Source organism: Pleurodeles waltl, chromosome 6 (assembly GCF_031143425.1).
Source record: "Pleurodeles waltl isolate 20211129_DDA chromosome 6, aPleWal1.hap1.20221129, whole genome shotgun sequence".
NCBI lineage: Eukaryota > Metazoa > Chordata > Amphibia > Caudata > Salamandridae > Pleurodeles > Pleurodeles waltl.
In genome coordinates this window covers 605,083,407-605,098,499 of record NC_090445.1, presented here as the reverse complement: position 1 = coordinate 605,098,499, position 15,093 = coordinate 605,083,407, and the positions used below count along the sequence as shown (strand labels likewise).

At 43.1% G+C, this 15,093-nt stretch overlaps 1 protein-coding gene across 2 annotated transcripts in view; it reads right to left on the bottom strand.

Annotated features, from left to right (window-relative positions):
* The window catches only part of CELSR2 (cadherin EGF LAG seven-pass G-type receptor 2), a 301,695-nt gene that overhangs the window by 63,456 nt on the left and 223,146 nt on the right, over positions 1-15,093 (bottom strand). For both annotated transcript variants that reach the window (XM_069238878.1, XM_069238877.1), the window contains exons 18-26: positions 14,709-14,918; positions 13,575-13,758; positions 12,506-12,649; positions 11,391-11,565; positions 10,493-10,660; positions 8,813-8,939; positions 3,036-3,236; positions 1,912-2,086; positions 1,172-1,284 (exon numbers count right to left, since the gene is read on the bottom strand). In XM_069238878.1, coding sequence (XP_069094979.1) covers positions 1,172-1,284; positions 1,912-2,086; positions 3,036-3,236; positions 8,813-8,939; positions 10,493-10,660; positions 11,391-11,565; positions 12,506-12,649; positions 13,575-13,758; positions 14,709-14,918 — 1,497 coding nt within the window. The remainder of the gene's footprint in view (positions 1-1,171; positions 1,285-1,911; positions 2,087-3,035; positions 3,237-8,812; positions 8,940-10,492; positions 10,661-11,390; positions 11,566-12,505; positions 12,650-13,574; positions 13,759-14,708; positions 14,919-15,093) is intronic.

The window sequence follows — 15,093 nt, the reverse complement described above, 5'->3', positions numbered from 1 at the left end:
TTAAAATTAATGCTATTGTTCTTTCTCACGACAAGCTTACCTGAGAGGCACCTCATCATCAATGTTCAAAAGACTTCTAAGGAAGGCTATGTTCCAGGTGTGTTCACTTAAAATTCTGAATTCCTCTACTGACTATGGGTTTGATTTAGAGGCTAGGGGATGGATTAATGTTCGTCAGGACGATAGAGTACTTTACTCCTTCACCCTAATGGACATCCTTCCTGTCCACCACATTTAGACACATCTGCAGGTCCCATGACCATTTTCCTACATTGACAGGAACCACCATCATGGCAGTTCCTGTGACTGGAGGAGAAGATTGACAGATGGTAGTATCAGCTACTACAGCTGGTCATCAAACTTTTCAAAGTTTATTTGTTTTTCATGACTGCTTGTGAACAACAAAAATAAATAATGACCCCTACTCCCCAGAAGCTTTCTTCCGGGTTGTGCATCTCATTAATTCATGGTCCTCACCAATAGGTTATTCCTGGCAGTGATGGACCAGACAAAGGCATTACACCATCCACCCTACATAGGGCAGATGGTGTAATGTCCATCTGTCGGCAGCCCCTACTCTGTCCGGCCAAACATGAAAGTATTCTGTGGATGGAGCCAACTGGGCCTTTGCTGACGGAATGCTTATGGTCCACCCGTCTCAAAATGAGACTGGCAAACAACGTGTTTAGTGAGCAGGGTACCTTGTTGCGCTTGTGAAAGATTGTCCTGTTCACCAATCTCTAAATCAGGCCATGTTTTCTCATGTACAAAGGCAGTTATAGAGTAGAGGGCATCTAATGATGCAAACTTCAACTGGTTTGAAATCTTTATCACAAAACACAGAGCAGCGCTTTTTCAATATCTTTATAAGCCCCCAGAGATGCCCATGTCAATGTGCAAAGGAACACAAAAGTGGGAGAAACCCTGAAGCAATTCCAGAAAAGAAATTTAGCACATGATTATTTTCCAAGCATGACCACAACGTGGTGAAATAACGCACAGCATAGGAATCTAAAATAGCTCCACTCTGCAAAAAGTTTATTTTTTTATCATCAACTGCTTGGCTCATAGTCAAATAACATTGCTTAACTTGCATTATTATGACACTAATTCAGAATTACAGCATTTGGTACCACACATGCACCCACTCTCCTACATCTTCTGTACATACCGCAACTGCAAAAGCGATGGGACCTGCAAAGCTCCAAATAAGGGTGTCGTAGATAGAGAGCCAGCAGAAATCCGGGTTTCCATACCCTTCAGGGTCTAGTCCTACTGCAAGACCTAGCAAAGGAGAGTGAGCAAAATGATGACCTTTTCTTTCAGTTGAATAACGTGTGCTGTAACTCAATGTTAATACTTTGACACAGATTGTATTGAGACCATACCAATTAGTATTATTCTTGACTTTTGCCTTTCTTCATTATCTTTTACCGTAACCCTGATTCAAAACACTGGCTCACATACTATGGTGCTTTATGTTGTTTAGGTGCAGAGCATAGGAAAGAGCACTAAAGAAGGGGGAAAGTCCAGACAATTTGAGGTTTACTCCCCTTCCCCCTTCAACAAAGGGGCATAGAACACAGTATTTCATGCTTACTCGTTGGTCGAACAGAACGTATAGGAGGTGGCAGATGATTATAAAAATACCCTTCTGTCTAATAGAGTGATTAGAGCACATGAATCCCAATATAGGTCCAAAGTCTGCACTGAGCTCTAAAGAGGCTAAAAATAGAAGAATGTTGTGCAAGTACCCAATACCATACCATACTGTACCATAACACAACACAAAACGCACCATACCATGTCATAACATAGTGTAACATAACATACACCATACCATACCAAAACATAACATAACCCTGAGTATGAAGCCTGCTAGAGCCCAACAAGGAACCAGCCTTTACCTACCAGTAATGAAGGCAGGAACTCCCCAGCCTAGCATGTAGTAGAATCTCATGGGGCCATAGTTGATGTCCCGCACCTCAGTCAGCATGCGGTAGATATGAAGCCCTTCCAGCAGCATCCACGAGAAAGTGCACATGTAGAAAAAATGCAGCAGGATGGCAATCACCGTGCAGGCGAACTAAGAAAAAAAGAGAAAGGACTGTGTGAGGAATGAGAAGGTGCAGGGCAACAGAATGAGTTCTTCGAAATCAAGTGGCAAGCAGCATCAGTCCTTATCGGACAGACAGATTGGTCATAGAACCTCATGTCAGCAGAAAAGAGACCAGTGCTTAATTTGAGCCGTGGTTGCCGGTGGGGGGCACCAGCACTTTTTTTTGTTTGCATCAGGCAATTACTGCGAGCAAAAGACACATATGGGAAAGACGAGCAAACAAAGACGGAAACGTATCACAAAGGGAGGAAGCAGAAAGCTGTAAGGGTGTGCTGAAGAGGCAGGGAGAGGCTGTAAATGGATTAAAGAGGCTCAAATGGCTTTAGGATTACGCTGTATCAGAATTCTTTGCTCACACTTTTAACTGCAGTAGCCGCATGTTTCAGAAGAGAGCTTTGGGTACCGCCCTGTTTTTATTTACAAATTAACCACTGAAAGAGACTAAGCATCAGCTTGCATAACGAGGAAATGGGTAATCAGGAGATAATAATTGGACAAAAATAGAACGCATCTTTCATTATCATTAGGTGCAAAGAACAAGAATATGTGTCATCACTAGGAAACTATTATAGAGAAATTATGATTTCTTTCTTAGAAAACACTGCATTTAACAGTAAAATAGACAGTGCTCTTCTCCCCTTGATCGCCCATTCACAAGTTTCACTCCTTGCCGCACAATGGCAATTAAAGCACAAAACATAAATGAGACATCATAGGCACCAGTGTGATCAGAGTTGATTGTATTTAGTTTCCTTTACATCAGTACACATGGGAGCGTGGGTTGTTGCAATGCAGGAGAAAGGAGCACCTGATGAGCGGTAAATGGCAGTCCTGTGCCCGAGGAGATCAACATGTCAGATCCGGGACTGGAAATAAATTCAAATGGCAAATAAAAGAATAAGGATCCACTGCCTACCGGAATGTCTGCCTGGTTGATTCCAAGGAGAAAGGTGAGCAAGGAGAAGAAGAGGGCCACCATCAGATTTTTGCGGATACTATGCAAGTTGGAACGTAGTGACCTCAGGCAGACGAGGAAGAGGAAGGTGAGAACAATTCCTCCAAGCGACACAGCAATGGAAGCATAGGTGATGGTTTTCAGCGGCAGGATTTCTCCATTCTGCAAATGGTCAGAAAAAGGAAAGATCACAACACATATAAAATAAGGCATCAAAGCTTTATTTTCTAGGTCTGTTATTCATTTTCTAATTGTATTCAGCTATATTAACTCCCTTGCTTCGTGCTTTGTTGAGAGCTATTGGGTTGAGTGGTAACAGAGGAAAAGTGTGATTAAATGTTTCATACATCTTCTCAAAAGGTAATTCCCCTCTGACAGAGAATGAGAATATCTGGATGCAAAGCTTTACCTTCTTTTGTTTCCTGTAGTTGGGAACACATCTGTGTGTAAGAACCCCAGCACAGGAACATGTCCATCACTGACTTGGCTTGGTTCCCATTCATGAGATGTGCCTGTTTAGTTCACGTGCATGAATGTGTTCTGCTCGTGGTAGGTACATGACTGGCCATAATGAAGATATTGCTTGCAACTACCCACCTGAAAATGTCTTGTGCTAATTTTGAAAGCCGGTATGAGACAATACCAACTTATTTGTTTAGTTCAAACAAGGCAGTTGTGTTGTACATCAAAAGCTATACACTTTTGTCATGGATCTAACTCTGGAAGCCATTCAGTGCTAGAAAGTTATTCTTGAGTTCTAGGTAATTTATGTATTTGACTGCTTATTGCAGTGACGAAAGTCCAGTTTTGGAGGTTTTCCTTTTGGGCACTCTATCCTACATGCGATGCCATGTGATTGATTGTGGAACTGGTGTTTTGAACTATCTTTCTTTAATATACGGCTCTTTTTTCACAGTTTAAGTTTTTTGCTGAACATGCTTGTTGCAGCCCCTAGATCCTTCAAGTCTCCCTGCATCTGTGACCACTGATCCTTCAACAGTCCCTGTATCCGCCTCATATGCAAACGTGACTTTGGAACCAAATGAGTACATGAAGCCAATTGCATGAAAATCCTCACTGTGAGAGACATATGGGGCAGGATAATCACATCTTCCAATCCTTTCACCCTTCTCATTGTCAGGTAGGCAACTGCCCTCATGATGTGTAATTCTGCCCCAGGAATATATTTATCTTTTCCAGTATGGGGGAAAGATTTCTTTCAATTGACTGTGAATTCCAACTGATGCAACAGGTTCACTGCTGCATGTGGATTTAATTGGCATTGCTGGAATGTGTGCAATGTCACCAGCCAGTCGCCTCAGTAAGGGTTCACTTGAAATGCTTGCCTTTTGAGGTTAGTCACTTCTGCAGCTAGGCTTTTTGTAAATACTCTTGAGTGCTGGCTTTATCACAAATGGTAACGTTCTGAACTAGGCATGCACCCCCCTTCTTCTCAAACCTGTAATGGATGAATGTGGGAGTGAAATTAGGCATATTCCATGTCTATTGAATCAAGTGGTATTTTTACTCCAGTAACAGTATGAACTCTTGTAGGTTTGCCATTTGGAATCTTTGTGGTTTGATGAATCTGTTCACAAATCAAGGGTCCAATACTGGACGCTATGTCAGGTCTTGTTTTGGGATTAAACAGTACAATGAGTATACTCCTGTGTCTCTGTCTCTCAGATGTATCTTCTCTATTGTGTCTCTGTGCAACAGCTCATGCATCCCCTGCTGAAGACTTTGTATGTGTTCATTCCTGTATTTTTGTGATCTGGACTTTATTGTTGGAGGTTTCTGTATACGTTCTATGTGATATCTGTGTCTGACTAAGTTTAGCACCCATTTATCTATTGTCACAGACTCCTATGAGCCTAAGAGGTTCATTATTCTGCTGCCCTACTGGTGTTGAGTGTAGTGGGGCCTGTTGTACAGAGTCATTTTGTGGAAGTGGCAGACCCTCTGGAGGTATGCTCTCTGCTTTTTCCTCGGCCATCAAGAGTATCTTTGGTCTGTGATGGCTGAATAAATTATGCTCCTGTCTGTTGTCTTTGGAACTGGGGTGCGTGCATAGGTTTACCTTGACCTCTTTCTGAAGTTCCAACCCTTTTATAGATTCGTCCTGTCATGGTCTGCAACCCTCCTATTGCCTTTGACATATCGTTGGCCTTCTTAATGCCAAATAGGTTGCTACCTGTAAAAGGCATGTCTATGGCGTGTACTTGAAACTCTGGTTTATAACCTTAAATGAGCAGACATGCATGTCTATGCAGTCCTGTCCTAGTTGTTAATTGTATGCTAGCTGTATCTATGGAGTCTAATGCATGCTTAAGGCATGAATGTGCATGTTTTTTCTTTTATCTAACAGATTTTGCATTCTTTTGAAAATCCCCTGGAAGGTGTTTTATTAGGTCATCCATGTTATCCCACAGCTGGTGGGCATATCTTTTCAGGATATTCTACACACCACTGCATAGCAGGTTCCCTCTTCATTTTCTTCCCTACAGTCTCTAGCCTTTCCTGTCTTTGTCTAGGGGCTGCATGGTGCGGCTAGGGATTGTGCAATCTTTCTTGCCAAAAAACTATAAGGGACCTGGGGCCAGATGTAGCAATTTCCGAGTCGCAAAATCGGATGCAGAACGGTGTCTCAGACACCGTCAGCGAATCGCTATGGGGTCGCAAAGACCCACCTCATTAATATTAATGAGGTGGGTCGCATTTTGCGACCCCATAGCGATTCCCTGCACTCACAGGGTTGGTGGCCTGCTGGAGACAGCAGACCTCCATGTCTGTGACTGCTTTTTAAATAAAGCATTTTTTTTTTTTGTATTGCAGCCCGTTTTCCTTAAAGGAAAACGAGTTGCAATACAAAAAAAATAACGAAACCATTTGGTTTTGGTTTTTCAGAGTAGGCAGTGGTCCGTTGGACCACTGCCTGCTCTGAAAAAACATTTCTGCCAACATTCACAAAGGGGAAGGGGGCCATGGGGACCCCTTCCCTTTTGCGAATGGGTTACCACCAGTGTGACACTCGTGTTAACTGCGAATTGCTTTGCGACAGCGTTCGCGGTCACAAAGCAATTGAGCATCGCGCTGCGAGTCGCAAATAGGAAGGGGACACCCCTTCCTATTTGCGAGTCGCATTCCCATTTTGCGAGTCTGTACCGACTCGCAAAATGGGAATGAGCATCGCTATGCGCATTTGGCATGGCGCAAACTGCGATTTTCGCAGTTTGCACCATGCTAAATGCTATCTACATCTGTCCCCTAGTATCTACAAATCCTCAAATATATTTAGGCACTTGTGGTGTTGCCTTGTACTGCTTCTTAATTTGTGGTGTCACTGCCTCAAACTGTGTGCCTACTGAGCACTTCTCTGCTCTGCAGCAACAAACTTGACAGATAGTGGTGGCAAACACTGTTTTTTCCCATGAAGGAGTATAGCGTGTCCTAGAGAAGATGCTTGGTGCAGACTCTTGGACCAGCAGTTATTGCTTATTGGGATAACAGCCTAGGCAATAATTGATCCACATCCTCTCTGAGAACTAGCATTGTAGGAAAGCATTCACTTTTTAAATAATCTTAGTGTCTCATAATGCAGATGTCCTAAGATTGCATAGTTTTTTTGCACAAGATATGCCTCAATTATTACTTCCTCTCCATGAGAATGAGGGTTAGGCCAGAGTCTGCACTATTTATATTTGGTCTACAAGTGAGTTTTATATTATTGCAAGTTTACAGAAGTTGTATTTTGTACATGCTACACGCAAACTATCATTATGAACGAAAAATGAACTGAGAATAAAGGACTTTTCAAACAGAATCATCAGACCATCTTGTACTCTGTTCTGTTTCCATTAAGAACCTCGAAACCTCATTCTTGCTTTTTGTTCTTAGTTTACTTGTTGATTAATTGTATGGTACATTACAGGACTGAGTTATACTTCATAATCTCGGTTGGAAACTAGGATTGTGGTCTCCATTTTAGGGAAAGTGGTGGCTCTTCCCTATTAACTTATGCACACATAATTACAAGCGGTGGCTTTTCTAGTTGGTTTTGGTAACGGTGGTGTGTACGGCTCTCTTTAGTGCCGCAGATTATGTATTTAAATTATTTGTTGTATTACTGCAAATGTAAACTACCAGCCACTAGGCTGGTGCTCTTCTTTGGCAGCTTGTCGTAAAATAGTTATGTTTATGTTGAATGATAATATCAATCAAGGTTCCTTTTATAAATACTGCTTATGAACTCAACTTCAGAGTTGCATTGACCATTCAGTGTCAAGGATTTCCCATCTTCTTCAGAAATCTAAAGGTCGTTTTTCAGAAATAATCAAATAAGGATGGAGATGAGGCAATATTAAGCTAATGATTTATGCATTTTTCAAACATACTATTTGAAAACACCTTAGTGCATCAGACAATCCCAGGAACATCAGGCTGCTGAAGCAAAGCACTACAGGCTTATTGGGAGGGTGGTTTCGTTGTTGCGATCTGCACTATGATGTAAGTTCCCAACTTGCAAGGTATTCTTTCCTATTGCACTTTCCCATACATTTTCTGACCTTAAATATAAGCTGTTCCTATCATGCACACAGGGGCTTGGGGGACACTGCCTCTGGTTATTTTACTGAGGTTTACCCATTAAAAGGATTCTTCCTTTTTTATGGGCTAATGCACAAAATATACTTCTTGTTTTTCTGTTGCCTTGAAGCAGTTTAAATAATCCTGAATTAACATTCTTTCACCAGCACAGGAAATACTTTTCCTGGTAAGTGGTCTGATTTAGAAGAGACTTGATAAGAAATTAAACACATATCACCCCAATAGTGCTTGTCCATGTTAGGCACTGCGCTTGGCCTTTGAAAAAGTGCAGCAGGATTTTCCCACACAGTCTAGTGTTTGGCCTTGCTCGCTCTCCATCCCTCATGTAGAAATAACCAAATGTGCTCAGCCTTTGGCCATGAAAGGGATGGGCTGAATGCAAGGTACAACCACGGTCAGCAGACTATACAGTGCTGCTGCGGTTGCTTATTGCCACTGGCACTGAGGCAAGTGGATCCATGGACTGTCACGGCAGTCAACTATGCTGCCGCCCACAGGGCACAGGGCTGGGCAGGAGACATCAGGAAGCTGCATAGCTCAAAGTGCCGAATCAGAGGTCTAGACTCCAGGTCCATTTCAGGAGGTAGGGTAAGCATTACCAGGGCATAGGCAGATAGTTTCTACAGAGAATGGGACAAAGCATGCAGAGACATATGGTGCATTACGTGTTATGTCGATGCATGCATGGCCCTCACTTCCCAAGTTGAGCTAGCCCAGCTCAATCAGCAAATGCAAGAGATATGAGGATGAAGTAATCTGATTTGCAGGTCATAAACTGTGATGGACATGCATAGCTCAAGTCTGGACCTGAAGAAATGGAATGTGTTGGTCATATGATCATTCAAAAAGACTTTACCTTCTCCAGTTTCAGCATGTCACACTAATGCAGTACATCTCTGCAAGTGCAAGCAGAAAGTCTAAAATATTTTGACTTTGTAAAATAAGTGCTTGCACTTAATGCCATCAAACATCGTACCAATTTAAGCATGCACCCTCTCCCTGCCTCACATTTGTTTGAACCATCAGTCCTCTGTGGCGCTCCCATGAGTCAAACAAAACTCTCATCTATTTCCTTAGAGCATCCCAATGAGACCCCTCCTAAACCCTCTCATAGGAGGCATCCTCTTTCTCACCTCTCTTCGGGAAATGTCCATCAGCACTGCAAAGCTGGTCATGTGGTGGCACTGACAGCTGACATGGGACTTATTCCTAAAGATGACCTCACATCCCTTAGCTGACCATCCACCGATACCAGTCACCCTATGAAAAGGGAAAGACAAATGGATTAACACAAAGAAGATTCTTCCACGTCACATTACTGCATCAGGGACTAATTTCAAATTGAGGTGCAATGCGATTAAAACACTTTCACTGTTTTATTACATTTTGAATTAACATTCAGAATGTCTCACTAGTTCGTCACCTCAACAGAAATGACAGTTTGAGCAGTATCAGACCATTTATCAAGAAAATATTTCGTACTCACGTTTCAAGTCTATTTTCACTTTCTAACTCACTCCAACAGAGATCCATTGTGACAGGATTGTCTCCAGTGTGATGCTGGCCTCAACTCTGACTGATCCGCTATACCAACCATCAGCTTTTTGAAGTTTTTGCTAATTGTACAAATTCTTCAGTCTGGCAATCGTTCCTGACTTGCTCATACATCTCTTGGTATTTAGTTGTACAGTTTTCATGCCTGGCTGACAAACTTTTCACACAGAGCAACCAATGGGTCACTTGAACATCTTCCCACTAACTCTGTATAATAAAACTTCCTTAACGAGTTGGGGTGAAGCGGTGTGTGGCTATTCTTAAGTCATTTTTTGCTCCTGCTCCAACAAAATGATAAATTAGATCAATGATTCCTCTCTAACAGCGGTGACCTGCGGGGTCTCCCAAGAGTTGTTACTGCCTCTCTCTCTCACCTTAAAACGTCATCAGAGCTCCATGTGCCAAATTAAACTCAAAGCTAATAAAAACATGGCTATTGTTCCAGCTATCGAGAGGCCAAGGCAGCTTCAATGGGCTGAACGAATGTGTAGAAGAAATGTAGAAGAAGCAAAACTCCGAATGGCAGAAAAATGCCTCAAATGCAGTGTTTAAAAAATCAACCTAGTAGTCTCCACCACACTCTTTTCCACAAAATAATTCTAAACACTTGATGTCCTAGAGATAACAACACAAACACCCCACAAACAAAGGTCAAAGTATAATAGCAGGGCTGGACCATGACATGTTCCCTTAGGCAGAAACAACACGGGTATCATCACCTTTCACTAACACCTGCTGGGTTGGTGTCTCCATTACGTCCCTGACCTAAGCAACATGAATGCAACAGTGTCTAAGAAAGGGCCAAAACCGTTAACATCAATATCTTCTACCTAACATTCCACAAACAAAAAAGTCTCACATTCAGGAGAGTTTAGAAAACATTTGCCTGCTCAATCACATGGATTCGAACAGGACATGCCTCTGGCTTGGCTGTAGAAATGTGCCTCGAGAGGACTCAGTTTAGGGACAACAAAGTATCAACAATCAAGCAATCCCTCCCTCAGCTCTGGGCAACAGAAATGAATGACACAAAAGAAAACATGACTTTTTGTTATCTCAGTGGTGCTAGAGCTCTTTTACCACTGCCTCAGACTGAAGTCGTCTGCATGTATTGGGATCTGCATAATGCAAACCTACCTTTCAAGCAATAGAGGACTGCACACTGCAGGATTAGGGAATTCAGGATTGTGTGCAGTGGAAGCGTTTTTTCTTTTAGTTGGGCATGATCTCAACTCTCTACCCACACTCCCATTACTCACAGGATGGAGTGGTTCCAGAAGACGCAGATGGGCTTGGAACGCTCCTCGGTTTCCAGGAGGCGGAACAACACGGTGATGGGCTTGTCAAGCACACGCTGAGTTGGCTCCTCTGTGTCGTGGATGTTGATGCTGACCACTGGGGTGTTGATGATGGGGCGCTTTGGAATCCTGTGAGAATGGGATAATAGGAATGAGGAACAGGCACACTGAGGAAAAGGACAGGGGGCACAAAGATACTGGAGAGGAAACTGAAGCAAGTGTCAAAAATAGGATTTGGATGGGAAGAAGAGGCAGAACGGATGGAAGAAGGTCAGTAGGAGACAAATGAATAACAAGACAAGTGAGAAGCAAAGGATGGAAAGCCTGATGGTTACGTGTATATGAACTCTACTGCTCAAAGAAAAGAATAAAGGGCTCTCTCCGATCGTCATCTATATCCTGCTCAAAATTAAACTCACAAAACTAATTAGAATGGTGAGAAACGAAAGCAAGCAGGAGGAGGTAAAATGAAAATACAGTTAATATTAGATCCGGCTACAGTAAGATAGGTAGAGATGGAAAATATGCTTTAAAGACCCAATGCCTTTATTCATTATTAACTGTAAGTAATCTTGAGGTAATGAAACTTTTTGTAATCCTGTTAAGTAACGTAATGAAACCAGAGAGCCTCTTCTCTCAGGTGGCCCAGAGAGGTAAGGGGTCATTGAAGAAGCCGGTGGCTCGGAGACAGAGCATTGCGTATGGCGTTGCTTGCATAGGATACAAGCGATATTTAAAAAAGTGAAAGGGAGTGTGCAAATGAAAGAGAGACATATTTGTAACCCTTGGGTGTCTGCTCACTCTATGGCACTAAGAACCAGTAAATCATACTATTTTCTGTAGCCCGCTCAGCTCTTACCTCAGACTTCTCTTGTCAGTATCGTACTGCTCTGGAAGGAGCCCGGCCAATGTTCGGTAGATGATGACACTTGCGATAGCCTGACTCTCGCTCATGGTGGGGTGGCGCCTTTGCCGGTTTACCAGGGCTGGTACCTCATCAGGCTCCGGCTGCCAATCTTTGGGCGTGGAATTATCTAAAAAGTCAAGAGAGATGGAAAGTACAAGAGGTGAAGATATGGTGCAGCATAGGAGAAACATCTTTGTTATCGTGATGGGAGAAAGCAGGGGCCGCTGACAGTGCTGCAGACACGTGTAGAAGAATTCACAAAACAACAGGATTTAAGATCAACTGATACAGTTACTATCTTGATTTAAAATGGCCCACACATTCCTCCAAAGTTGGCGTGTGAAAAGATTACATTACAGACAAAATCACCACCATGTATGGGAAGCATGGCTATACAGCTTTATCAAGCAAAGCCAAGGGTAACTCCTGCTGTTTGTAATGTAACTGCTCTGTATGCCCCAGGGAAGCTTGCAGTGATGCTGCCTTGTTTCAACTGTCTGAGGGAAGCTTGTGCTGTACCAATTTAAGGATGGCTTGAGTTGTACCGATTTAAGGGTAGCTTGAGTTGCACCGATTTAAAGATAGTTTGTGCTGGTCTTCCTGTGTACAACAAGAGGTTTCTATAAAGCATCAATTAATGTAGTGAGATGGTGTATGTTTGCACTACTACTTCCCACATTGTACCTAAACTGAGTGAGGAAATATCACCAAGTTGATTTCAGTATTAGATCTAATCTAAGTATGCACGGATGAAAGCCTGTACTGTACCAAGGATGCACCTTTAATGCACATGCGGTTGCTGTTCTTTGTGTTTGCTACTATGTAACCTGTTCCATGTCTAACTGAGGACTGGATTAGGGGTGTGGGGCGCATGGGTGTGGTGGTGTGTGTGGGTGGGTGTGTGTGTGAGAGAGAGAGAGAGAAAGCCTTTCACTGCTACAGGCTAGGCTTGAAATCTTGTGTGTGAAAAGATGCACGTTACTATAACTAATAATGTACATTCTTTGGTCCCCATGAAAATATTGTCCTCTCACTAATACAATAATAACATTAGAAAACAGACTCACGCTTCACTTCGGTGGGTTTGAAAACAGACTCGGGCAAGATCACAGTGGTTTCCAGGTCTGCCGGCTTCTCTCCACGAAGGGCTTCATACCTTGGGAGTTTGGCACCAGCAAAGTTCACCTTGTCCAGGCGTACAACAGAAATCACTGAGCACAAGGAACAAAATCTGCATTAATCACACCAACCGGAGTCATAGCAAGGGGGTATAACTGTGTTCAAGCTACTGCAATGGCAGTGAGGATTAAAGTTTTTTTGGCTAAGCAGTGCACTGTTTTCAAAAAAGATTTTTAGGGAGTAGAAGATCGGCACCATGGTGTTCTGACGGTATGCTACCAGAATATTGTGGACTGAACCTCATCTGACAAAGATATTGTATTCTCAATATTGGTTACAGAAATAGCGCGCTACTGGAGTTACCAGAAACTCTACACCCAATGGACCTTATTTTTGTAAATGATATTTACAACCTAATATTTATGCCAGACAAGATGTTTGACAAACATATTCTGATGTATAATTGTTCTGTCAGAGCTGTGTACATTTTCTGTACCGAACTGTCCAGGAGTGCTGGAAGCCAGGATTCAGGTGTGGCCAACAGGAGGGCTAACAGTACAGGCGGGATCAGAAGGTGTGTAAGATGAGCTTGTAGAGCGCAGTCAAAGCTCAGTGCAGAGTCAAGAGTCTTGAAACCAGGTTGTGCCGAGGGGAAGAAGTGCAGAATACCAGCACAACTGTTTGTGAGGCCATATTACCGCAGTCTAAAGGAATGCAGCAGGTGAGGGCAAGTACCCATCTGCAGACCTGTGTTTGGAATCCAGAACTGAAATAACAGGATTGTTGTACGAAAGGACTGAGATGCATTGACAAAGCTGTTTGTGGGGCTGAGAATCAGTATTAAAAAAAATACTCCAGGGAATAGTTGTTTTATCAATACCTCCAATAGATCCTTGCAACGCTCATGATTTGCAGCCTCTCTTACTGCCTTTTTCAAAGTGGAGAAGGAAAGTGATGGCCTTATATCATTTTTAGGTACAATAGCATTGTAGGGGGTTGCAGCTGACATCTGCTTACCTATGTTAGGGGTGATGATGGTGAAGGGTGAAAGGTAGGTCTTCCTCATGTTCTGTGCTAGGGTGCTGGCGTACTGCTCATAGTGCTTCAAGAGCTGCACGGTGCCCCCTTCCGTCTGCTGGATCAGGTCCCAGTGCCTCTTATTGCTCGGGTCCAGAATTGCACTGCCTACCTGCATCAGGTTCTGCGGCAAGAAAGAAACCCTTAAAAGGTCAAGATGCAATTGATTCATGCAGCCTACAACATCAAGCAAGTCCAAGCCCAATACTGGCCTTTCGAAGTGATTTACACTACAATTCACCATCTAATCTGTGTGTCAAAAGCTGCATTACATAGTTAACACTAACAGCATACACAAAGAACAACCATACTCTTCTGAAGCAGACTTCAGACCTGCAGTACAAGCTCCTTACACCTAACTATCAGTACGGTTGTAACACCAGACTCGCCGCTGTCATTAACTTTACTCTGAACCCACTAAAGAGCACATCCCATGCCATGGTAGACTACATCACAGAGCCGAGGACAAGCCACAGCCTCCTCCCATTGAAGCTAAAAGGAGGAGGAATGCTTCTGTCTTTAATGTCGGACTGAAACCAACCATGATGCAACACCATCCACAACACAATGACTGCATGAGCAGACCTCTGTTTAATTGGTAATTTCCTGAAGGGGTTGACTGAGCAGGTCAAAGAAAGGATCAATATGATCTGGGAGATACAGGATGGGGAAGGGATTCACCTGCAGTCTGTTGCTCTCCACTTTATGCTGAGCCGCCTCCTGAGCTACTCTTCGCAAGGGTATCAGTAGCTATGGTCATAAGTGAAAAAGGGAACCCTAGGACGCAAAGAAGTCACATAAAGGGATGCTATTCAAAAAGGCCCATCTCTAAAGACCCTGCATCCCCTACCCCCTTGTACCAATATCCCTGCCCCTATTTCTATACTAAGCCACTTGGAAGCCCAGCAGGGAAATAGATGCCTCTAAAAGTTAGCCTTTTAAAATGGCAGTGAAGGAATTGTCAACCTGATGTTAATCTCTCAAGGGAGGACACTGATGGAAGCCGGCATGGAGAATTAACTCTAGTCAGCTTACTATGGTAAAGGTGCCCTCACCCCAAGGGCCTCCAATTACCTCAGTGAATTGAATATCCTGCGTTGCAGCCAGTCCAAAACCCTGTTCCAAGCTCTCATGCTCCAGGATTCGCGAGGTCAGCTGATAGGCCACTTTCACATCGCTGCCGAAGAAGCTTGCAATGTGCTTTGTGGCATTGTGCAGAAGTAGAGCAGTCTGCTGAGACTTCCCTGTGTCCAACCGAGTGTCATTCCGGTTCAATTTCTCCACCTGTGGCATGACATATAACAACATGATTCCAATATTATTCTGCATGACCAATGAGAAAAACACAAAAAGTGATGCAAACTGGTGCAAAATGTTAAATTGTGTGCGCTCTGCGTCCTCTTTGCCTGTCATCCTCTGTATCAGGACTTTTCACAATGCTACATCTCTCTCCAACAAC